The 26,506-nt window shown below is 36.9% G+C and overlaps 1 protein-coding gene across 7 annotated transcripts in view; it reads left to right on the top strand.

Annotated features, from left to right (window-relative positions):
* Positions 1-26,506, top strand: part of LOC138713282 (microtubule-associated protein futsch-like) — a 1,205,925-nt gene that overhangs the window by 888,776 nt on the left and 290,643 nt on the right. For all 7 annotated transcript variants that reach the window (XM_069845262.1, XM_069845261.1, XM_069845263.1 and 4 more), the window contains exon 9: positions 22,279-22,841. In XM_069845262.1, coding sequence (XP_069701363.1) covers positions 22,279-22,841 — 563 coding nt within the window. The remainder of the gene's footprint in view (positions 1-22,278; positions 22,842-26,506) is intronic.

Raw genomic sequence — 26,506 nt, 5'->3', positions numbered from 1 at the left:
TTTCTAAAATGTTATATATTTCTTTATTTTGTCCAAATATCTAAGCTTAGGTCTTTTCTGGGATCGTTTCCCTAAAGGAGTGCCTGTGAACACCGTTTTACTCTTCTTCCTCCTGAAGTTCTTAGCACATGTCCAAACCATCGCAGTCTTCTTGCTTTAATTCTGGCCACATCATCAGGTTCATTGTAAAAAATCATAATACTAGTAATAATGATGCTGATAATTTAATAATAATAATAATAATAATAATAATAATAATAATATAATTCTTTGAAGGACAAAACATGTGAGAAAACTTTTCTAAAATGTTATAATAATCGTTTGATAGTGATACCTGTTTTCATCGGGGTTTCCTGGTCATGTACTCTGAATTGCGCAAGTTTATTGCATTAAGCAACACAGGATGGAGGCTATAAATAATACGATAGGCAGGTGATATATGCTCAATTCTTTGTGAAATGAAACTACTGATTTACTCGTGTATTCGCTTTGTCACCACAGTAGAGAACTTGATAGATGGTTACAATTTGTTTAATTTCTTACATACTTTTCAAGCGGTGGTAATTGTAACAGTAAACCTTTGAAATGTAATTGAATAGCCACCAGAGCAAGATTGTAACCAGCAAATACGAAATCCTTAAAAAAAGAGGAAAAACACATTGTACTGGTCGGCCTGGTGTCGCAGTCGGTAGAGCACTGGCCTTCTCTGTCCGAGGTTTCGGGTTCGATTTCGGCTTAAGTGCGACAGGCTCATGTCAGTAGATTTACGGGCATGTAAAAGAACTCCTGCGTGACAAAATTCCGGCACAGCGGCGACGCTGATATAACCTCAGAATTTGCGAGCGTCGTTAAATAAAACATAATTTACACATTCTACTGTACATATTTTTATTTTTAGAGAAAGGTTGACAATCAGACATGTGTGCTGAGTTTAATAAGAGTACAAACCTTACACATAGCGCATCGTTAAGCATTATTCGCGAAAAAGTCAACTTATGAGAAATTAAGGTTACAACGTTGTTCTGGGCGGCTAGGCAATTATTTCGTATTTAATTTAAATAACTGAATGACTAGTATTCATGAAACAATTGACATGAAACATGACTTGTACGCTTTTGATTCCGACAGAATTCGAGATTTCCATTGCTCCCAGTACGATCGTAGGATTACCATGTGGATCCCGGACAGGGTATTTTATTTTCATTATGGCATCCGGTGGGTTCGACCCCCGGGAATAGCTAATCCGACAAGGTTTATTTGTGGTTTTATCAGTCCCCCACAGGTAGATGCCAGGGTAGCACTTCGAAACGATCCATAATCTCATTGCTTCACATTGACAAAACGAATTACATGCACTTTGCACGATAATGCTGTGAATTCCAAAGTTAGATCCGTCGAAATGCGAAAATAAGAGATTAGAAGTCATTTATACAGAATGATGAGGAAATGCCGGATATTTTTTTAAAACTGCTGAAATAATGTCTGTAAATATTCCCAGATTTTACTGAAATATAAAATTGCAGTTAAGTAGCCTATAATGTTGATAACATCATGCAAATGTTATTCTCTGCCGGTGCAGAATATAATGGAAGTGAATCAGAGATTTTCCATACTGAAACTTGTGCGTCTCTCAGAAGAATGTTTCACACAGAAAAAAATATACCTACATATTGCAGAAACGGAGTAGCATACAAGGTGATTCAGACCACCCGTGACAGTCATTTATTTCGGAAACTAGTGCATGAAAATTTTCGAGACAAAAATATTTATAACTAAACCACATGTGAACTTTCACTTGAGCTTGATTTCATCAATCAGCCTTAACAGGAAGTAGGGTCAGTGGCGTATCACTTTAAAATTTCAAATGGGAGTCGGGGTCAAATAAGGTACCATTTTATAGAGCTCTTCAAAACAAACAACTTTCATAGGAAACGTTTTTATCAATTCCTACTCTTTCAATAAGAAAACATACAAAAAGACAATGTCATCAATATTGAGAAATTTTACAAGACGAAAATGTAAACAAGACAATTAATGTTGACGTGTTACTGAAAGACTGGACAACTCCATTAATTGTTTTTATAAATTTTCAAACTATCTGCCGTTCTGAGCAGCACACACCTGTACTCTTCTTCTAACACTGTCAGTGACTCCTAATACTTCGGCGTGGTCAAGTGACTGGCAGAGTGGGAATTAATAAAAACGTTTGTTTTGAAAAGCTCTATCAAATGGTATCATATTTGACTTGACTCTCATTTGAAATTTTAAAGTGATACGCCACTGACTCTACTTCCTGTTAGAGCTCATTGATGAAATCAAGCTCAAGTGAAAGTTCACATGTGGTTTAGTTATAAATATTTTTGTCTCGGAAATTTTCTTGCTCTAGTTTCCGAAATAAATGACTGTTACTGGTGGTCTGAATCACTCTGTATACTTACTAAAATAAATGATTTTCCCTTTCACTATACATTAACGTAAAAATGTTTGTTTATTAACAAGCATGACCTTAAAAAAAGAAACAGATATTGATGAATTTTCTTACGAAATTATGATCATATACATGCAAAGTATATACCATCCTGTTTCATGCAGGGTTTAAGCCATAGTCGCAATTGTCACATTTTTCTACTCGACTTCTAAAAGTGCAACAAACTTTGAATGTAAATGTGCAAAAATGCGACAGCCACATTGGACTTCAGAAACGAAGATGATAATGGAGAAAATGAAATCGGAGATGTGTTTGAACTAATCTGAATGTAAATGGAAGCCGTCTTTCAGTAAAAAGAGTTAGCACTCTGCTAATAATAAACCTTGAAGGGCTTACTATAGTCCCATCGCTCATATTTCCGACAGCAACGTGTACGTCTTATCATTCGCTGCTGATGACGTTATGCACTTCCTAAGGCTCGATAAATACTTAATATAATCGCACGCCATTTTTTCTCTTTAGTTGGCGTTCGCAGAAAGCACACGAGGACGTTATTTGCTGCTCAATTATTTGCTCAATTACAGTGCGTTTGATTTATCATAGGAGCTACGACAATATAATGTTGAACGCTACTACTACTACTATTACTACTAGTACTACTATTACTACTACTACTACTACTAGTAGTACTACTACTGCTGCTACTACTGCTACTACTACTACTAGTAGTAGTACTACTACTGCTGCTACTACTACTACTACTACTACTACTAACTACTACTGCTACTCGTGCTACGTCTAAAGCTTAAGTCTAGTGCGCTGGTCTTCCTTCCAGGCGGCTTGGGTTCGACCTCAACCAGACCATAATGGAATTTTTGATGGACAGAGTAGGTGTTGTAGTGAGTGTTTTTCGGGGTACTCTCGTTTCCCTGTATATTTTCACCAGCACTCTTCACCTCCCTCTCATTTCATCTATCATCTGTAATAGTAAAAATAGACGGGGTGAAGTCTTGGAAGTATTATAGCTTACAAGTAGGCCTCTATAGCAAGGGATTAGGGCTGCGAGCCCCTGGGGCTTATCAGGCTACTCGTGTGCGGATGGGACCTGGATTTATCAGGGGAGAAGCAGGATGACCCACCTGTCAACGTCGGTTTCACTGTGCTGAATCAGAAAGGGCTTGGGGTTTCGGGTTCCTGGGGCTTATCAGGCTACTCGTGTGCGGATGGGACCTGGATCTATCAGGGGAAGAAGCAGGATGACCCACCTGTCAACGTCGGTTTCACTGTGCTATATCAGAAAGGGCTTGGAGTTTCGGGTTCCTGAGGTTTATCAGTAGGCTTAGTATTCCAGCTACCTAAAGACTGAAGTTAAAGACACATTGAGTATACAGTAAGCCCAACACAGGTAATGCAACGGATAAGGATATAAACAAACACGTCAACGCTGCGTGTTCATGGAGTACAGTCAACTCCCGACATTGTGAAGCTATAATAGAAAACATATGCTTGAGCCGTGATGTTCATTTTCGTCGTGATCTTTGCAGTGAATAATAACGTGCATTCGTAAGTTAAAAACTTGGCCATATGCAGATGACACTAGAAATGATTTTATATTGCAAAAAATTATTTCAATAGTACATGACGTTATTGGTGCATGATGTAGTACAAGATATTGTTTGATATTTTTTCGTGTTTCATTAATATATTGCATGTTTTTCTTCACTGAAAACCCACTAATTTTATATGTCCCTTAGAAATTCCCTAAAATGTAGATTATTTAATTTATTAATTGGAATGTTGGCACTGTACATCATGGTAGACTACACAAATCCAAGCTAAACGTCGAGTTAATATCTTCATAATTTTCAGATTTTGACGGTACTTGTTCTTTTGGAATACGTTCAACACACTTTCTGTGCCTTTTGGTATTGCAGTGTCTTTCAGTGCACTGTTTTTGTCACTTTTACGTTTATTTTACACAATTTATATGTAATGTTGTCTATATTGACAATGAAAATATTAGTTCAAATATCCTCAATTATGCACTGCAGTATTACACGATTGAGCGTCTTACCTAAGGTATTTTACCTCTGCAATGAACCTTTAATAAGTCACAAAGATGTTATTTAAATAATACGGCTAGTAAGAGCACTGCGTCCCAGTTTTGACTTTCTAGAGGAAGAGGGCAGAGGATGCGTAAATATTTTGTATACGAACGTACTGGCTGTGACGTCACATATACTCGAATGAGGCAGCTTCAGTCCAGTTTATAGATAGCTGGAATACGGAGCCTATTTATTAGGGTACTTGTGTGCGATTGGCTCCTGGATCTATCAGGGGCTGAGGTAGGACGGCTCACTTGTCAGCATCGGGTTCACGAATGTCATCCAAGCCATTTGTCGGACTTGGACATTCATTGCATACAATCTCAAATCCGTGCCGGGTACAGTCTTCGAAAAGCGAAGACTGCTGCTAGTCTTCTGTTAATGTTTGAAATGATGCATACGTTCATCGAGGTGATTAATACTGTGCTTTTTCACTTCAGTGCGTTTGTCTTGTGGAAACTGCAGTAGAAGCTTGTGTGACATTTTGTGTAGTACGGAGTGTTGAGTGAACACGCAAACGCGTGAGCGCTGCGTTCGTGCATGAAGCATTCACTCTGACCTACATAGATAACACCACAAGAAGACAACGAGGTGTGGAAGTACAGGACACGTTATAAAATATTCAGAATTTGTATTGTGGTTCTGAACTTTCAGTTACCTTAGAGCGAAATATACCGCATGTTATAAACGTCTGATAATTTCCACTAAATACCTTGATTGAAGAGGAATTTAGTTTAAGATTTAGGATTAATCTTCAGAAACTGTATGAAATAGATTCAAACAAAATTCTTGAGAGACGTTAAACGTATCCTCTACAACAGTGGTTCCCAAACTTTCTAAAGGTGCGACTCACTTTTGGGAGATACATTTGTTAACCCCCCTCCCCAATTACCTTACCAGTGATTAACCCATTTGAAAAAAAAAAAAAAACAAATGCCTGTAAGATCGTGAACAACGATAATTTTACTCGAAACCAGTAGATATCACCCAACTTCTAATGTGTCAATACCTGCAAGACGAGAAATTGCAATATACAAACCTATTTTTTGCACGATCGTGTTTTTTTGCTATATTTACAGCTATTGTTGTTAGGCCTTCAAAGTTAGAATTCTCACACAAACATTTTGCTAGGTAAACCATTCTTCATAACCGAAATAGACCCATTACAGTGCACTTGTTGTTACTTAGTTACCGTTACAGTGCAGTTTTGCGAAGACTTTGGAATAATATTGCTCTAAATTTTCAATATTGTATTTGCAATTTTAAAAATATGAACGTGCGAAAAATTTAGTAGCACATTACAAAATCTCGGAAACCGAAAAACGTGATCTGCTCGTTTTTCAAACTTTTCCTCGGTTTTGTAAAAAGCATTTCCCAACCTTGTGTCGTAATATACTATTTCAATTCTTTTTTTGGCTTCTTAGACTGGCCTTCCTTCCTGATATATTTTTTCAAACACTTAGAACACTTGAAATAGTAGTTTGCGAAGCCAAGATGTTAGCATAACAGCGAGAGATAAAATCGACGGATTTATAAGGAAGCTTGTTTTCCGGTAGACATTACTGGACAAAAAGAACATTTATTCATTCCAGGACATTAAAGAACTCGTGGAAAATTTAGTTACTTATCGTATGACACGAGAATTTCTTAGTTAGTTTTTACGGACATACAATTAACTTTGCACAATTTTAAACAATAGCTTTTTTATATCTTCCGGAAGAAATTCAAAACAATCATGACAGTAATAGGCAGATACTGAATCCGTTTATAATAGTTGCATTTACTGATGGAAGGTTAAAAGTATAATTTTTAGATAGATTTGAAAACTCGTATTTATGCAAAATAAGTTTGCAGTGTATGATTTCCATCAAAACAAAAGCGTGAAATCTCCTTGAAATTGGAAATGATACAATTGTGCATATTGAATACAGAGCGAAGATTTCAGAAACTACTTTCTCCAAAACAGACACATTTACAGCATTAATTATTTTTTACTTTAGCTAAGGGGGTCGCGACCCACACTTTAGGAAACGCTGCTCTACAAGCTTACATACAAGACTAGCAATGTTTCTTGTAACTTGATTGTTTATCGGTGGCTGCGCTATCCTTGTTGTCTTTTTACCAGTAATAAAGTCTTAATACTCTATTCACATAATATTTAATGTGGTAGGCCTCTTTATCTCATATACAGTATAATATGCTATTTTCTGTCAAATTTTTTACTAGCGTGTAAAAATGGTTAGCAGAAAACCTCTAATTTAATTTCTGACAAATGATAAAAATGTTACCAATTGGCTCTCATTTTTCGCAAGAGTTTTTTAGTTATCGTAAATTATACATGATGGTGATGATAATGCTGCTGATGATATCTGCACTGCTTTTCAATCTTCGATGTGTCTCAGCGTTATTATATTTGGCGTATAAGCCAATGTTGGGTTCATTTCCTAGTAGCGAAATAGGTATATATCACGGATTTTAATGCAGTGTCATTAAAATGTGTTTTATTTATACTAGTGGCTTGTGCAGCAAATGCTGAAAACTAAGTTTATTAGAAGTCCAAATACAATTTTTTTTTTTCAGATTTATTTTCAACAAAGAATACCAGACATTTTGAAAGTTATTTGCTTCCATAGTAATGAGAAATACTCCCTCTGAATGGTGCTTTTTATGCCAAATACTTTTTCTTAAACCTATCCAACTTAAGTTCTTGATATATTACGATGTACCGAAGTACATATGATATTTCAATGCAGAATTTCTGCGTTATCATATGATGATGGAAGAGTGGAAACAGAGAAAAATTCTCTCCGCCACCGGGATTTGAACCCGGGTTTTCAGCTCTACGTGCTGACGCTCTATCACTTTGTGATTTAAGACTGCGCTTATTCCGTCAGATCCCGGCCACTTAGACACTCATAACGAGTGCACCTCTGCACATGTGTGGACTTTGTGCCACTGTCATACATCTATGACGCAGTGCATGAGGGTTGGTTACTAGAGAGAACCCAAGAGGTGGAACTTAAACTGAGAGGATTCGATCCGACATCAGGATGGGAATCCGGTGTGGCTTAGTGGATAGAGCGTCAGCACGTAGAGCTGAAAACCCGGGTTCAAATCCCGGTGCCGTAGAGGATTTTTCTCTCTTCCACTCTTCCATAATGATATTAAGTTCTTGAGTTTCAATGCGAAAACGAAAGTAACAATGTCAGGACGATCAGTGTGTTTTTCATGTGAGACTAAAGCAGTAGCTATTTCAGGTCATTGCGTATTGTAAGTGAGAGTTAAGAAAATATCAGGTTTGCCATGCCTTCCAACAATAGACATAGCATCTTGGTATAGTTGCAGCATGTTTCGTGAACTGCCTTGAAATGTACAGGGCAGAATCACTTTTTTCTGCTAAGAGATCTTGCTGAGGTGATCGGGAGACTACAAAATCTTGTAGGCTTCTTATTGTATCAGTAAGTAATATATTTTGGTCTTCCTTAGGAATTATCATTTGTGCGCTTCCTCCAGACAATATTGGTCTACCAAATATTGTTGGATTAACTTGTGTGATTAATGAATGTATGTAAGCATATGTTGAATCAATGACGTATAATTGGCCGTAAGCTCGTAATGAATTGTTAATAGCGGAAAATCAGAGACATAAGTTATTTATGTATTATCCCATATACAGTATAGGCTGTTGTGAGGAATCTAATGCTGAAATGCGGAAAATCAGGTAAATGCTATATCAGAATTATAGAATCTTATATGCGCACTAAATAAAATTGTTCATCATAAATCATTAGCAGTTTCAGTGTTTAATTCGTTGCTGGTTGCGGGAAATAAACTAACTCATCACGGCAGCAAGAAGTGAAATGATCTTCTATTCTCCCTAGAACAAGATAATATGCTTGACAGCAATGACAAGTTTAATCGATTAAACCAAAATAATATGAAATTAGTTTTAATGTAGTTTAAAGTCACACCTAAAATAGGAAGTATGACTCAATTACTAATTACTAATTAGTTCTGCAGTACCTAGGAAAATGAGAGAATCACACATAAAAATATCTACACCACACCACCATTAAATATATGAAAACGACTCGCACACCTTGATTAATAACTATAAAAATATTTCATTTTAATAACAATATTGTTATCTTACCTAAGTTTTGTAGTTTTCAGTACTAACATATATTACATAGTATATAGCCGTTACTCAGTAAATTATAGAAATTAAAATCTAATTTAATATATTTTCCACGTCTACTTATATAATCCCGAAAGGTTACACTTTCATATAATGAATATAGCATTAATGTGTATAATTAGTGAAAAATACATCATGGCATTAACTATAACAATATTTCATTTTTAATAGTAATAATGTCGTCAAACATTTTTCAGTTCTGTAGTTTTTAATATCCAATACATAGCTGTACTCAGAAAATTACACACGAATCAGACCTGTAAGTCAGTCTTGAAGTTTTTAATAACCAGTGTAGAAGAAAAAAATTACACAAATGAAGATCGACATATTGGCATTATGTCGGAGAATCTGAGTTTTAAATATGTCAGCAATCCTGCAGGTCATGGTCTTCGTGCCATATTGTTTATTGTAATGTGTGTGTGTGTGTGTGTGTGTGTGTGTGTGTGTGTGTGTGTGTGTGTATATATATATATATATATATATATATATATATATATAATGGTATAATAATCGTAAGATATACTACGATTATCATGACGTATTCAAATCGATTTGAATACGCGTATTGTATTGAAACTTTCATCGAAAGGGGCATTCAGAGGTAGATACATCTAAAAAGTTGGGATCAGATTGTATGCAATATGGATTGAGTTGCATGAAAACTGGTATCGTATTCAAAACCATTTCAATACGCTAAGCGGATGAACGGTGGCCGTGTGTTTGATCTGTCGTCTGTTTTACCAGAAGCGAGCGGAATATTGTATGTTGAAAAGTAGCGGTTATAACACATTAATATATTGTATTTTCCTGAAAGACATTATTACCACTCTACATTAACAGCCAGTGTATTGAGATTATTTTAATGTGCCTCATTTATAGTAAGGCCTAAAGGATGACCAACTTGCTAACATGTTGTTGACATGTTAACCAACATTATCTACTACTTTCGAAATTCCATCTTCCGTATTCAAATCGTTTTTATTAGGAGAAATGAAGCTGTATTGGAAAGAATGAGTGAAGAAAGAATCATTCTGAAACCGATCAGGAGAAGGAAAAGGAATTGGTTGTGTCACTGGCAGAGAAGAAACTGCCTATTGAAGGATGCACTGGAAGGAATGGTGAACGGAAAAAGAGTTCGGGGCAGAAGAAAATATCAGATGATAGACTACGTTAAGATACTGTATATGGATCATATGCGAGACAAAGAGAAAGGTAGAAAATAGGAAAGATTGGAGAATGCTGGGTTTGCAGTGAAAGACCTGCCCTTGGACAGAATGCAATAAATGAATGTATGTTAATAAATTAGGTTAGGGCAGTGATGTCATAGCAAGCGCATTTTTCTGTCCTTGACGTCAAGCGCTAGGTATGGAAGGAGAAAGGATTATGTATATGAAAAACCAGCCTGTTGAATTAAGAAAACAGCACGGCACTTAAAACGGCACGTGAAATTTTAAGTCAATATTTTTATATGGCTTCTTTCTGTTTGATATTATAGATATTGTCTGTAAAACAAATGCACTAACACCAATTTCTTAATATTGCAGTTGTGTTTTAAATGTTAATAACGTAATAAAGAGTTAAGATGGAATATTCACATAAATTCCATAATAGTACAACTACACTGTACTAAATGAATGAAACACATAATTTATAAAGAAAGTGATTCCAAACAAAGACTGCGTATGACATAATAAGTTGGAATTGATATTGATGGTATCTTTAGTCTTATAAACGTAATCAATAAACTAATCAAAACAATATTATAGTACAAAGCAAAGTTACCTAGGTATATGTTTTAACTGTAACTAATATTACATAACAAAACTCTTATCGCATTATGCCTTTAAGGTGATATTGATGCGCAACTTCTTATCATAAGAATATTAAATTATTTTCTCGAATTCTGCTGAAGCTATAGAGCTGACGTTTTACCAACACATGGGCACAAATCTTTTGTTTATGATGTAACAGTAGTTGATTTGTTAATTCATTTCCTTACAAACATTTTCCATGCGAATATTTTCAAAATTTTTAATACATTATCTTCAGTAATACGTATTTACGATATATTAGATTTACGAAAATATTGTTTCAGTACCTGCAAGGCTACTGAATAAACATATTTGAAAATTTCATTTTTCTGTAAGAAAGTTGAGATAATAATCCATTTGAATATAGAAGCAAACCTGTGAAAAATGAACATTAAAATTAAAACTTACATTCTTATAATGCATTTACACTTATCAGACAAAGCTAAAAATTAACATGGATCTAGTTTTAATAAATTCTCTTCCCTTTATCCTTTGAATCAGTGCTGGCCATCACTGCATATAGCTCAACCTAGCGGCATATACTATTACCTCACTATGCCTATGGGCATCAGTTGACATGACTGGGTTAAGGTATATCAGATAGTGTGGGTTTCTATGTACCACTTGCATATTAATTTGTGTGTTTTATAGGAAGTGTATGGATTTCAATCAAAGGTGACGGGGGCGCAAGCTACAAGGCAGGTTTTTTTTTTTCTTTTGCAAACCACGTAGATCAAAAGATACCTGCACTGCATTTAACGGCAAATTCTATTGAGTTGTGCATTTGTATGCATAATTTCGGATTAAATCCTATCCATCTACTACGAATTTCAAAACTGACGCTAGACGGGAATGGTAAGACTCCCAAGATAAAAGAGTCCACATAACGCCTTGTCTTCCTGTAAAAAGTCGTACCAACGACGCACAAACATTTATACCCTAGGAGGGATTCGAATTCTCCACCATTTACTTCAACGCAATATTAAAACTGCGCACTTGAGTCCATGCGTACACCATGGCCGGGACATTACAAATATTTAAATTAAACGCGTTCGTTGTAGACAGAGTCCCATCAGTCTCAACGTTCGGTATCCGCGACCTCATGTCTAGAAAAAGAACTCAATTTATCAATATAAACACAGAGGCAGTGCTGGCTCTACAAAATAAACAGAATTCTAATTCTGATTTATACTGAAACGTACAGGAATCTACCGAACTAAAAGGGCAGATTTAACGTCATTTTGCATATTTTTTCAGTCGACCTAGTGTGCTCGCAAAGTCCACGAGTTCACTGTGTCACGTGAAAATAAATTTTGTTATACTATACAATAGCAATTATGTTATTCATTGTTAGCATGCTAGGCTAATAAAGAGGTCGACTAAATTCTGAGACATGTGTAGCTACCTACATTTTGAAATTAAAGCTATTGTTGCAATATGTGCACTTTTATTATCCAAGAACGTTTTAAAATGAGAGCCACCTGGAAGAAAGAAGAGGGAAATATATTGCATTATTTGTGTATAATAAATATGAAATTTAACGAGTGACAGAAATACAGAAAGACTGCGTTGATGGAAAAAAAGTGGGTAAAAGGAAAGAATACAAAAAAAAAACACCCAACTTTTCATTTGCAGGTTTAATTGCCATAAGATCGTACTTCAAACGGTAGAAAGTGTGAACCAAAAATACATTTTAAAATTCTCCCTATCGAAGATACCTTACAAACGTACAGCACTTATTTCCTCCACCATTATGGCTGCAATCTTTTAGCATAGGAGTGCAAAGCGGAATCAACCTGGACGCATCCGTACTGTGACTACACAGTACTGTACAGTCCGCGTCACCGTTTTTGGCGTGTGAAATAAGTAATGGGAACGTTAAGTACAAGTTTTTTACCTTTGCCGCAGTCAGCCTGACAACTGTGTTTGAGAAATGGCTGATTTGTCGTGTATAGGAAGTGGTACCATTTTCAGCTGCACTAGCAACATGCTCACAAACTGGGTACTATATCCTAGGACACGCCAAAAACGCTGGCGCCAGCTGTACCTCCCTAGGATGAAAGTAACATTGAAAACTAATGCAAAACAAAACTAAAATAAACTAAATGTTAAGCCTTATTATACAAGTATTCGTCCAGAACCACAAACAAATTAGAGATGCATATACCAAAAAATATGAAAGTCAAAAATAATTAATACTTTGTATAAATTAGAGTATATTATTGCTACGTTTTCGAGTATTCAAATCTGGCTACACAACAGAATGATTGTCCATTTGATCTTGTCAAGTATTCCTGAGTGAAATATAAAAATGGAAAATTAGTACTTTGGCATAATTCACACATCACTCAGAAGATGAATGAAACATTGTTATTTTTTATATCATTGTCATATTTGGTAAAATTTTGTTATTATAATTGTACCAATTGAATAGTGTAGCCACTTCACTGCTTAAAATAATTGACTCAATGCAGCAATGTAAAATCCTGCTAGATTTTCGTCTGTCTGCTAACAATCAGTCGATTCTTAAAAACCCGCTATGAAACATTGCAGAAACCGCTAAATGGGTATATTGTCAATTTAGAATGAAATTATTTTGCCGGCGTAAGTGCTAAAATACCTGCTAAATACCTATATCAGCAACACAAATTTTATAAATTTTAGCAGCTAAACTAACACAGAAAAACGCCAGATCTAGCTGGAAACCCACTGAATTGGCAACATTGCTGGCAATAGTATAGTTTCTGGCTTTAAGAAACTGAAATCTACTGAGTTGGCTGCACTGAACGTATCGTTAAAATCGGGCGCTCATAGTTCGCGCGTGTAATTGTTCTCAGTTTCAAAGAAAGCAGCGCAAACCAGTGAGCTCGGTACTAAACTGGAGGCACCATCGCAATGCTCTTTCCTGTCTGAAAGCGTGACTGTTGGTCAGGGTATTGCTCTTTCTTTCCGACTAATGTGTTCAATGAGTCTTTCGAGAGGTTGATGTTGCACATGCGCAGTAAGCAATAAAAATACCGTTAGTGTACGATAGCATTCACTACAAGAGAGACAAGGACAGCACTTTGTTAGAAAGAGATAGCAATACGCTCAGGCGCTCAGCATTCGCGTCACGCTTTTAAAGCATTGAGTTGTGCCTCCTATTTAGTATAGAGCTCACTGTCGCAGACCACGCACTGAGAAAAGAATATGAACTGTCTCAGCTGGTGAGCAGTTTAACCTCGACTGTGATCGCTGTTTAAAGAACTGTTTAATCACAGGTGTGATCGTGATTTTTCTATTACCGTGATAAAATCACAGATCAGTGATTTTCTGCTCATCACTATTCCATTTGTAAAGTTATTTGTGTGCATTCAAACATGTATTTGGCGTATCAAAAATTAACCCGTCCAAAACATGTCATGTAAGGACTGTTTCTGTTTGGAGGTGATCGATAGTTACTCTCACCTTTACAATTCTCTTGACTTATTTGTCACACTCTAGATTTGCAGATGTTGGATAATTGGTATTCCCAAGAATCTAGTTCGATTAATAAAATGTGTCTCATTGAAACTTACAGCAGAGTTATTATAGGCCAGGTTCTATCTGATACTTTTCCAATTCACTGCTGGCTAAAGCAAGGAGATGTACGTTCATCTTTACTTTTAACTTCGTTCTAGAATATGCTATTAGGAAAGTTCAGAATAACAGAAAGGCTATGGAATTGAATGGATTATATCAGCTTCTTGTCTATGTTGATGACGTGAATATGTTAGGAAAAAATCCACAAACTTTTAGGGAAAACACGGAAATTTTACTTGAAGCAAGTAAAGCGATAGGTTTTGAAGTAAATCCCGAAAATACAAAGTATATTATTATGTCTCGTGACCAGAATATTGTAAGAAATGTAAATATAAAAACTGGAGATTTAACCTTCGAATAGGTGAAAAAATTAAAATATCTTAGAGCAACAGTAACAGATATAAATGACACTCGGGAGGGAATTAAACGCAGAATAAATATGGGAAATGCGTGTTATTATTCGTTTGAGAAGCTTTTTTTCATCTAGTCTGCTGTCAAAAAATCCGAAAGTTAGATCTTATAAAACAGTTATATTACCGGCTGTTCTGTATGGTTGTGAAACTTGGACTCTCACTTTGAGAGAGGAACAGAGATTAAGGATGTTTGAGTATAAGGTTCTTCGGAAAATGTTTGGGGCTAAGAGGGATGAAGTTACAGGAGAATGGAGAAAGTTACACAACGCAGAACTGCACGCATTGTATTCTTCACCTGACGTAATTAAGAACATTAAATCTAGACTTATTAGATTTGCAGGGCATGTAGCACGTATGGGCGAATCCAAAAATGTATATAGTGTGTTAGTTGGGAGACCGGAGAGAAAAATACCTTTACCGAGACGTAGATGGGAGGATAAAATTATAATGAATTTGAGGGAGGTGGGATATGATGATAGAGACTGTATTAGTCTTGCTCAGGATAGGGACCGATGGCGGGTTATGTGAGGACGGCAATGAACTTCCGGGTTCCTTAAAAGCCATTTGTAACTAAGTAAGTAACTATTTAACGTCATTGGTTTACGATACTGCGATGGGCTATATGTGACTACTCGTTTTGAACTTGTAGATCCTCTTGGAAGTTTTTATTTAGGTTTAAAACTAAATTCTCTTTGTCTCGATTACGAATTGTATTTATAATGTTATCTCCATCAGTTCCTCTTGACATCTCATTTTATGTTTTTACAATCACCTCTAATTGATCTGTAAATTGGTGTAGATATGTTACACTAGCCAGATGTACCGTCTACTATATTTGCGTTCTACTTTTCCATCTTATTCTCCTTTCGACCTTGCGATTCCCCCATCAGTGTTATCACCTCTAATGGTTACTTATGTCATACTGCAAATTGGCACAAGGTCTCTAGTCTGCCTTGCAAAACATATGGTTGCAACCATTGCCATAAATAACAGATATCTGACGCGTAATGGGGGTTGAGAGTTGGAAAAAGCAGACCTGCTTCAAGTTCGACTTTGAATATGCTTGCAAATGATCAGTAGTCCCTTTTCTTGGCTCCCACTACTGTGTCTAGGTCATTTGAAGCGCCGCGTCTCTCCTTCGTAGAGTTTATAGTGTATTGCTTGCACATTCATTACCTCCGTGGAGAGAAACTATAAACGATCGTCTCATATTCCAGACGTTGCCCGGATCGATTTTATGAAGTCGCTTGTCCGGGATTTCGCGGTTTCCCCCGGGTCGCGCCAATAATGGGTTAATGTCTGTCACTAGATATTATTTTATATCAATTAATCATTATTGTCACAGCCCCCGTCTTGCTTTTAATTATATCTGTCCATAAATCAAATTTCTGTTATATGTGAAGTTTTCATAAGGACCATGCTATTCATTTGAGGGAAGAGTCACTCACGAGTGTCAGAATTTTTACGTTCAATCATGCACACTGAGTCGGATTCGTTCAACGCTATGTTTATGTTAACGCAGGGTTGCCATACGTACGACTGTAGTCGTACGCATACGACAATTTTGATTTATTGTACGAGGTACGACCGCACTCTGTGTCGTACGCAATTTTGTACGACTATTTCACTGAAGGGAAAAAATAATTGGGAACTTATAATGTTGGTCTATAATTAAAATGAAATTTATGGTTAATTCGTCTCTTTTAGATAAGTTTTCTTCATTTAATATGTCCTGGACTAATATGAAAGAAACATGCTTTTAAGGGTGGGGGGGATGCTTTGAAAATAGATCTGTAACAATGCTTGCCATGCAAGTCATAATTTGTCATCTTGAGCTGTAGGTTTTACGTAGACGGCGCAGTTATATCAAAATAATACGAGTTTAATTTTATTAACTTCCTTGTTTGTTCGATAAAGGAAATCTTTTATCAATTAAGTAGTATCGCAGTAGCATTAAGAAGTCTAAAGGCTGGTTCACAATAAACCGGGAACGAGAACCAGAATGAAAACGAGAAGCAGATGGCGTGAATATGACAATTTTTTATTCACAATAAACCGAGAACGTAGACGACTATGTATATCGATATGTATGTCAATAACGATATGTAAAGTCGATATTACGCATTCTGATGTTATTTGTGTATAATTGACCAATGGCGTTCTCTCATGAGTACAAGGCAGCCAACATAAACACAGGTTAAACAACTTCGAAATTTCAACTGAAACATTTCATTAGATACGGTACTATAAATATGCCCATGCATCTTTATTATCACAACATATTTTAAATCTACCATAACGTAAAATAATTAGAGAAGAAACATTTTTAATAGAACAAAAATGAACACAACAGTAGTTATAGAATTGAAGCGTGAATATGTACTGTGTAATACAACCAATGCAGTAATAAAATATGATTCGCTTCCGATCGGTGTTCAAAGATACAGCTATTGAAAGACACGTATTCTCCTTCATTTTCTAATCTTTATACGAGGCGCGCCGCTTATCGTAAAAGTGAGGATTTTCCTCAACACTCAAAATCAGAATCTCATCAAATAAAACTTGCGCCATGATGCACAGCACAGAACAAAATAATGCATAGGTTATGTCACGGTCTTCTTGCTACAAAATATACGACGACAAAATAGCTTTTAGGTGGCAATAAATGAATCTAGTGGGCTGTGATCGGAAACGTGAACGCCAAAGTTGAAACTTTGCCAACTCTCCGTTCCCGATCTCGGGCTCCGGCAAGCTTTTCGTTAATTGTGAATGGTCACACTTAAATGTATACATTTTAACAATTTTACCGTTTTCGTTTTCGTTCCGATTCTCGTTTCCGGTTTATTGTGAACCAGCCTTAAACGCGCCGACATTATAGAGGTGTCGGGTTTGAGTCGACTGTAGATGAATTAATTTGATATAATTTTCAGCCGCCGCATTTATTTTGTCTATCTGCCGCCGCACCGGCCAAAGATCAAATTCTGCTGACTTTATAAATATAAGAAAGTTGTTTCTAACCAAGCGTCATCGTGCACGCCTTACCGCGATGAGAGTGTCAATGAAGAAATGGGTGGTGATTTGTTTCAATGCTGAATGTCATTGTGGATGTGAACTATAATTAGTAGTATTTTTATTTGGAACTAAAATTTACTGGTAGATATATTTAATTTGCGATTCTTTATCAACTGCGTAATGACATGAAAGTCATAATGCGAGTGAAATGACTCTAGCGCCGAAAGTTAACCAGCATTTGCTCTTAATGGGTAGAGGGAAAACCTGGAAACAACGTCAACCAGATAACTCGTCTCATCTGGGATTTCAACTCTGGCCCGCTCGTTTCAGTCAGACGTGCTAACCATTACTACACAGCGGTGGACTAGAAGTATATTAGAAAGTGGAGAAATGTACGACAATTTTATGCTGAAGTACGATAATTTCTATAGTTAGTAAGACGGTTTCGATTCCTTTATCTGGCAACCCTGTGTTAACGCAGCGTGGAATAAACAGTCGTAGGTTCGAATACTAACCTAGGTATGGATGTTTGTCCATTACCAGTGCTATAAACTGCTTTATCTTAATGTCTTTCAATTTGAATAGTCCCACCAGGTGTAGTATAGAAATGTCTTATCTGATAATGGTATTGAATTTCGACGTGCTCCTCGTATTTTCCACGATCGAGGAAATCCGTTCTTTGAACTCGATGACAATCAATTTAAAATGAGATTCGGTTACAAAAATTTGTAGTGGAAGAACTTGAACAAAGTTTACGTCCAAGATGCAGTTATGTCTTCGGTTACAACCAAAAAGAAACGAAATCATGCTCTGAATCCAATATTCATGATTCCCCTTACATGTACTGACACACATATTTCAGGAGGCGGCGGTGATTGTTTCTCGTTGACGAAACAGTTGAAAATCAACTGACTGTACACATGTATTTCATTCATATCACGCGATGTTGGCACATATTTAACTGCAAATATCAGTCGGTGCTAAACCTAGTTTATATGTTCGGAAGTTAATTTTGTACAACTTGTGATGAAACTAACCTTGAGTTATTTACTAATGTTCAGATAAAAATAACCTATAATTAATGACTTTTATACACCTAGGCCCAAATGATCTACGTAGTTAAAAATGCCAATAAGTACTTACGTGTTTATTTGTTGAAAGAATCTGCTAACTTAAGTATAGGCCTACATTCATTCCAAATGTCGCGACAGGAGTTGTGTAAGTACATTCATGAAAACGTGTGCCAACGGATTCCTCCTATTTTTCGCGCCAATGAAGTGATTCCTAATCTGAAATGAGGTCATTATAAATCTGATAAAGGTTTTCGGTGTAGACTTGCCTGCTCCGGACTCCCTCAAAAAATACTTTTTGTTTTAAATGCTTGGACTTCATTTTTGGATATCTTATTTGATATGTAGAATTTATATAATACCTGTATTAATTATTTTAAATGTAAATCTATCGAAGTTGCTGTCACATCCTGTCACTTGATTTTTTATTCGTCTTATCTGTTGTAATTTGAAATGACGATCATATCTCTTTCTATTCCATTCTTTAGTTACATCTTAAAGGTTTAACGTGATGTTTGATTTTATGTCATTAAATAAGTTGAGATAATAAATGAGATTACAGATTGTCGCGATAATTTCGCTTTTTAGTGATGTTTGACTTGTTACAAGAATTTTGTAAGCATAAAACTTCTAATGCGTTGTAGTTGCATTTTACAGTCCGTCGAAACCTATTATCTAGAAGGCAGTGGTAAAGGTCAGCAAGCAATGACGTGACTGTAACGTGGCTTTTATTTCTGACTCTGTACTCATTTCGTTAATTTTAATTTTTATCGACATATCGATATGTAATTGTAAAAGTTTTTGTCGAGTTTAATTCTTCAATTCTCGCTTTAAAAATGACGCATATAATTGCCGGACAGTTACATACAGGATTCAAAACGGTGAGGGATTATAAAATACATTTTATTTTATTGTGATATATATTTTTTTCTTAGACCGACCTATTAAACAGTTCACCTCGCTACATCTCGTAAAGCGCCATTGTACTTCATCTTCATTAGTTTTAAATTTCTAAATTAGCAGTGTTTTCATCTTAAATAAGGTAATTTCGTATTCCGTATGTCTGAACCTATATAACTGGGATTAATTTTATTTAGAATTGGGGCCTTTCGCAGAGATAATTTTATATTTATTTTGTCAACTTTTATGACTTAATTTATTATTATACACCTATTTAGTCCGAATTTATTTCATTTTGTACGTCATAAATGCTTATATTTTATATTTGTCAGCCAAATTTACAATTCATACTTATGGTGAACCTTTACATTTCTGGTTTTGATCCACCATCCCTTTAATATATATCACCCTTTTATATTCATTTGCAAAGTATTTCCTGAATAAATGCTTATAATATCCTATCGGTTAATGATAAGTTGTGGATTGTTTTTAAAATTTGTAATAGGCCTATTTGTTTTTGATAGTAGAGAGAGAATCCAGAAACATATAACTGCCCTATAACAAGGAGTACCTTTGGTTAAAGCCACATAATTAATTTGTTTGTATACAGTATTTCAAAAATCAATATTTGCTCATAGCTAAGTTTTCCTTTTTTACTATCTAAAGTGGCAGTGAATTTTTAAATCCCATTAATTGCGTAACAGCGTCTTAATTTTTGAGGTTATGTTATTAATTTTGTGTTATTTTTTCACTTTAATGAAAACTCATACGGTTTAAAATTTAATGATGTTAATATTATAATGCCTTGTTGTAGGTTATTTATTGATACTCTGTTATAGTTGTACAGGTTATTATATTCTTAGTGCATCAACTATGGCGCATTTCGAACTAGCAGATCAAGATAACGTACAAACCACGCACGAGTCACTGAATTGTGAACTAAAGTACTAGTTGAGGAGAATGGTCCAGGATTGGGGGTAAGCAGGCGTGGCAAATGCAGTCCATTGCTTGACCTTGATCCACCAGTTAGAAATGCGCTGAGTATAATTTATATTTTAGCTACTGATGAGCAACTTAAGCCTTCTTCAGTGTTGCCACTGGTCGAAAATGAAATTTACCAGATTTCTCTTAAAATTACCAGATTGTACAGATTTTTTTTTTCTACAATGTACCAAATTTGTACCACCCCAATTTTCTCGTGAAGACACCTGTACAAAAAAGGAAAGTTCAAAATTCATGAAATGTTATTTCTTTAAGTTTGAAGACGTCATCAAAATCAGCAAAGGCCCTCCATTCCATATTCAAATCTTCAAACTCACTCTTTTGTATAACATTATGAAACTGTAGAGCCAGAGACATAAAATTGAGAGACGATTACTGACGGCTGCCTGTGGGTCTAATCAAACTGAAATCTGCTTTTATTTGCAGAGCTTTATATGAATTTCATAGCAGTGTAACCTAACGTCACGAACTTCTCGTGTAGTGACACTACATTCAGTCATAAGCAGAGTGCGAATTAACGGGGGGGGGGGAGATTTCACCCCTCTTGTTGGAAAGTTATCCCCCTCTCATAAATTCATATTAACATTCCTGCCAGGGATAACGTCTGTCCCCCTCACAAAATAGAATTGTTTTAATACGACTATATGTACTTTATGAAGTATATTGTGATCAAGATGCAAGACAAGCAACTTAGTGCGACCAAGCGTTGAGCTGTATCGAATGAGTATAATAGTAATTTCATGTAGGCTATGATATTCTCTATCTAGGATTCTACCCCCCCACCCATCAGAAATCTTAATTCGCACCCTGGTCATAAGTAATACTTCTATTTTTGTACCAGCATAAATTGTGTCTAACGGAAGATATCTCCCACTATCTTCAACATTGATAGAACCAATTGGACAACTGTCAAGATAGTCTTTTGAAACAAAATTTCTTAGCATTGCCCGATACAATTCTTTGACCCTCTCCATTTTTTCAGCGTCTCGAACAGACACTTGTATTCCGTATATTTTTTTAATTTCATATCTGCAAATTAAATCGTAATATGTCAATAATCGTAATTTGTCTCTTGCTTCTTAATAATAATAATAATAATAATAATAATCATCATCATCTCAATAATAGTGATAATTTACAATGTATTATCTCATAAGGCCAACATACCTGTCCATTTTTAATTCTTTAGATGCTTTAGAATAAAATTCGCTTCGCAGACCTGTCATTTGTCTTCATCGAAGAGCAACAAGAAAATGATTTCCATTTCGAAAATAATAATAATAATAATAATAATAATAATAATAATAATAATAATAATCTCAATAATAGTGATAATTTATAATGTATTATCTCATAAGGCCAACATACCTGTCCATTTTTAATTCTTTAGATGCTTTAGAATTCGCTTCGCAGACCTCTGTCATTTGTCTTCTTCGAAGAGCAACAAGAAAATGATTTCCATTTCGAAATACAATACACATAAAGAGAAAATGCATTGTCGTAGTGATTATAGCAAATACTATAAGCGTTTACAATGGCATCATAATAACCAGTCCAGTTCTGCTTTTTGCAGCAGTGGCAGTTATCGTAGTAATTTATGTCAACAATGGCCAATGGGTCAAGAGGTGAATGCAAGGAAATAAAATCTTCAGTACCGGAATGGTGCCCATGTACTACGGTCATGATTACTTTCCGTTCCCAGCGACTGCCAAAAGCTGGCCACCAGACCACGAGGACAGTCAAATATTTATATAATCTTTTTTTTTTTTTGTCATTAGGTTGGAGTCTGTCCGCGCCTTCCAGAAAGGAATACTCGACAAGAAAACATCCACAAGCAGCTCGGAGCAGCAGCGTCCTCAGGCGGCAGGAGCTGCCGATGTGCGTGCAGACACTCCGACCCGCGAGATCCACAGTGCGCCTCAGCTGGGCAGAGAATCACCGTCGCGGAATGAAGCAGGTGCCCGCCTAGGTGTCTCTCCCCCTCCGCCTGCGTCCCCGAGGAAGAGCTCGCCGGAGTCGCCCACCGCGACAATGAGTCACGGCGATGACGGCTCTAAGAACGGCGACGACGACCCCGACGGCCTGCTGCAGCTGTGCAAGAGCAACAGCGTGGTGGCGAGAGCATCCATGTTCGCGCAGCTGGAGGAGGACATGAAGAAGGCAGCCGAGGAGGCCAGCAGTAGGAAGGTGCCCAAAGGCAGCAGGGGCGTCGCGCGGTACAAGGCGCGTCGCGACGACAGCTCCCTGGGGGCCAATAGGTTCGCCACCCAGCCCGTCACCATGGGCGAGGTGCAGGAGGCCGTCAGGACCACGGCTAGCGCGAGCGACTCGTCCTTGGCAGGTACTGCTCGGTTTAATTTCTTTAGCTGTCAGTGAGGAAGATAAGAGATGGGGAAACGCACACAAAATGTGACAGTGAGTTTGTTTTTGTATTTGCTGCCAGACCTCGCCTAGTGGGCGATGTATCACTGGTAGTTGAATGAACTGTCGGCACCTTTAGCTGATGCTTCAGTGCGAGTTCAGATTTTCTGACTTTAATGGTCACGTGCATCAACGTCGGTTAGTGTAGGCCTAACCACCAGTTAAAATTGTCATCTAACCTAAATTGCCTCGACCTCGGTTAGAAGCAGTGGCGGCTGGTGGTTTGAAAATATGGTGGTGCATAATGGATATCGAAGAGGAGTTAAACATACTTTACTTTAAAGTTTAAAACCGTGTATACCTGAGGGTGTATACATATAAAGCTAATTTATATGTACTTAATAAGTAAAACGACTAAATACAAGCATACCTATTTATACAGAAAGTCCTAAAGTGGAAGGGGTCGTGGGCGGAGCTCTCTATATTGTGATTTACCTTCATGAAAAACATTTGAGCACAGAATCGTCATCAGAATGCTACCAAGTACCAAGTGCAACGTTTTCGTTCATAAAATTCAAATGCACCTTTCGTAGACTGTCGAGAGATAGCAGCACTTATTGTCAGAACGACTCTCTTAGAGCTTTAAAGCAAAATACAAGCTCCTTTATGTATAGTGCCGTTTGTGTGCATGTGGATTGAGAAAGTAATATGTGAAATATGCACAAGCCGATTGAATATATTTTTCATGCCTATTACTTCGGACAAATGTCTAGTTGAAACAGATACTTTCCCAGTGAATTTAGTTTCTTCTGCACTGACGTTAGTGTCCATGTCAGGGAGTGCGACAAACCGTTCTCAATGAGGAAAGCAGTAGACCACGCCTCTAGTCCCCCTGTGCCCGCATTAGCCGAACATTTCAATAAACTACCTTCCCTAGGTTTTCAACGTCTTTGCAAACCAAAAGGCTCGGAGGCTCCTGCAGACGTACAAGACAAGACGCCAGCTGCAGTCATAAATGAAAATTGTAAAATAAAATTATATTTTTAATAGTAACAAAGCCGGGAGATTAGGAACATTACTGGGGGGGGGGGGGAGTATAAACCTGCAACCGCCTTGAGAAGCCGCCACTGGTTAGGAGGTTAATCATGATAATCTATAACTGGTCATATTCCAGCGGTTAAATGAAATAATCGAGATGGGTGCACATCGGCATGAGACTACTCACAGCGGAAACTAATGTGTACGACGTTTTGGAACTACTTACAGGTCAATGATAAGGGTCGTATCACGCGAGACCGTTGTGTGCTTAGCCCAGGCAACGTGTCATGAGGCTTGCCGACCTACTGTACTCACAGTTGCGACCAGTTTTGAAACTTCTGAAATACTTAGTCAAGACACGTAGTTGGAAAACCAAACTTTCTCTTCACTATTTGAGATATTTCTATTACTTGCATTATCTACGTCAGTATTTTGCTGTATTTTGAATAGTCGTAATGAAAAAAAGAAATGGTAACGTCCGTTGAATAATTCTCTTAGGAATATTATGTCCTCCATCGCTGACCGAGCAGTTGAAGTGACAGCAGATGGATCCGAGGGTCGGGGTTCAACTCCGGCAGAACAAATTGATTTTAAAAGCCGTTAAGATCGATAGAATGGCTTCCCCCGGTAGGAAAGTAAAACTAGGAGTCCCATGTCATAGATTTACGGCACGTGAAAGAACCGTGTTTCTAAAAGAGGGCTCCATGTAAAATTCGTTGACAATTTCTCGCCAACATTGAATTTCGAGTCTGCCTGGTTGGCGCAGTTGGTATAGCGCTGGCCTTCTATGCCCGAGGTTCCAGGTTCGATTCCAGGCCAGGTCGATTGCATTTAAGTGTGCTTAAATGCGACAGGCTCATCTCAGTAGATTTACTGGCATTTAAAAGAACTCCTGCGGGACAAAATTCCGGCACACCGGTAACGCTGATATGACCTCAGCAGTTGTGAGCGTCGTTAAATAAAACATAACATTTTGAATTTTGACGCCAGATAAGCCCTGCAGTTAAAAGCTTCGTTACATACTATTATTACTTGTGCATCTGTATAATGAAATAAAAACTTTATTTAATGACGCTTCCAACTGCCGAGGTTATATCAGCGTCGCCGGTGTGCCGGAATTTTGTCCCACAGGAGTTCTTTTACATCCCAGTAAATCTACTGACATGAGCCTGCCGCATTTAAGCACACTTAAATGCCATCGACCTGGGATCGAACCCTCAACCTCGGGCACAGAAGGCCAGCTACTCTACCGACTGCGCCACCTAAGCCGAGTCCACACCTGTGGAGTAACAGTTAGCGCGTCAGGCCGCGAAACCAGGTGGCCCGGGTTCGATTCCCGGTCGGGGCAAGTTACCTGGTTGAGGTTTTTTTTCGGGGTTTTCCCTCAACCCAATATGAGCAAATGCTGGGTAACTTTCGGTGCTGGACCCCGGGCTCATTTCACCGGCATTATCACCTTCATGTAATTCAGACGCTAAATAACCAGAGATGTTGATAAAGCGTCGTACAATAACCTACTAAAATAAAATAAAATAAACCTAGGCCGACTACAGTACAGTATAAGGCAACGGAAATAGAATGGATTCTCACATTTAAGAAAATTTTATCACTATGATTATGAAAAGGAAATTTACGTTATTTTTCTTCCATTTTAATGTCTCATAGTGATGAAATTGATAAGTGCGAAATAATTTCGTGTAATATTAATATCATTTCCACTCAACTGTGAAATGAGTAATGACATTTTTGTTTTAACAAACTGGTTCTCAAGACTTCTCTACAGTTTGTGCTTAAATAAGCATGTGCACAGTTTGGGAGACCATTTGATTTCTTATTTAAAAGATTACATTACTCACAGAAAAAGACCAACATGTAGCGCAAAGATATTTTACAGAAAAAGAGAGAGACATTTTTATTACACAATGAAGGAGAGCATGCGGTCCATATTATAATGCTATTGTTCTTTGTCTTGCACCAGTCATTGTCTTCGTTAGAATTCATTTTGTTTATCCACGCATGTTTATTTTCATATGCATGACATCAATGAATGCATTTTGGCTATGGTATTACATGAGCAGCGAATGCACATTTGTGTCTTTGTGTAGACAAACGTGAATGATAAGCTTTCATACTGTATTAGAATAATGGCGTTATGCCTCTTTTTTGCTGTCTTATGTATATAGTCTCATTTATATTATGTAGCCATATTTCTCTTGAAATTTTGTGGTGTTGTACTTTATATGAAGTACCAGTTACAGTTGTAAGTATAGTAATTACACGTATTACTGTTCTTAACTATATATTATACAAGGGTCTGATTTTAAATTCGCAGTGTACATTATTTAGTCTCCTGAAAAGACTTGCTTATGAATTTTTTATTACATGACGCGACAGTTCACAGGCATCATGTCTAGGAATTTCCACTTCCCGAGCTGAATTCCTTTCTCCCGTGTGTGCGGGCTGGTAGAAAGGCTTGTATTGATATTTCATTTCGGAGGCTTTTCAGGTGCTCAATATTTTAAAAGTTGTTTGAGAAGGTTTCAAAATATAACCCATAGGCCTGCGTTGAATAATATGTGGATATTCTACGAAGAAAGCTGCTTTTAC

This window comes from Periplaneta americana, chromosome 14 (assembly GCF_040183065.1).
Source record: "Periplaneta americana isolate PAMFEO1 chromosome 14, P.americana_PAMFEO1_priV1, whole genome shotgun sequence".
In the NCBI taxonomy this organism is placed as follows: Eukaryota; Metazoa; Arthropoda; class Insecta; order Blattodea; family Blattidae; genus Periplaneta; species Periplaneta americana.
This window is presented reverse-complemented; position numbering and strand designations above follow the sequence as displayed.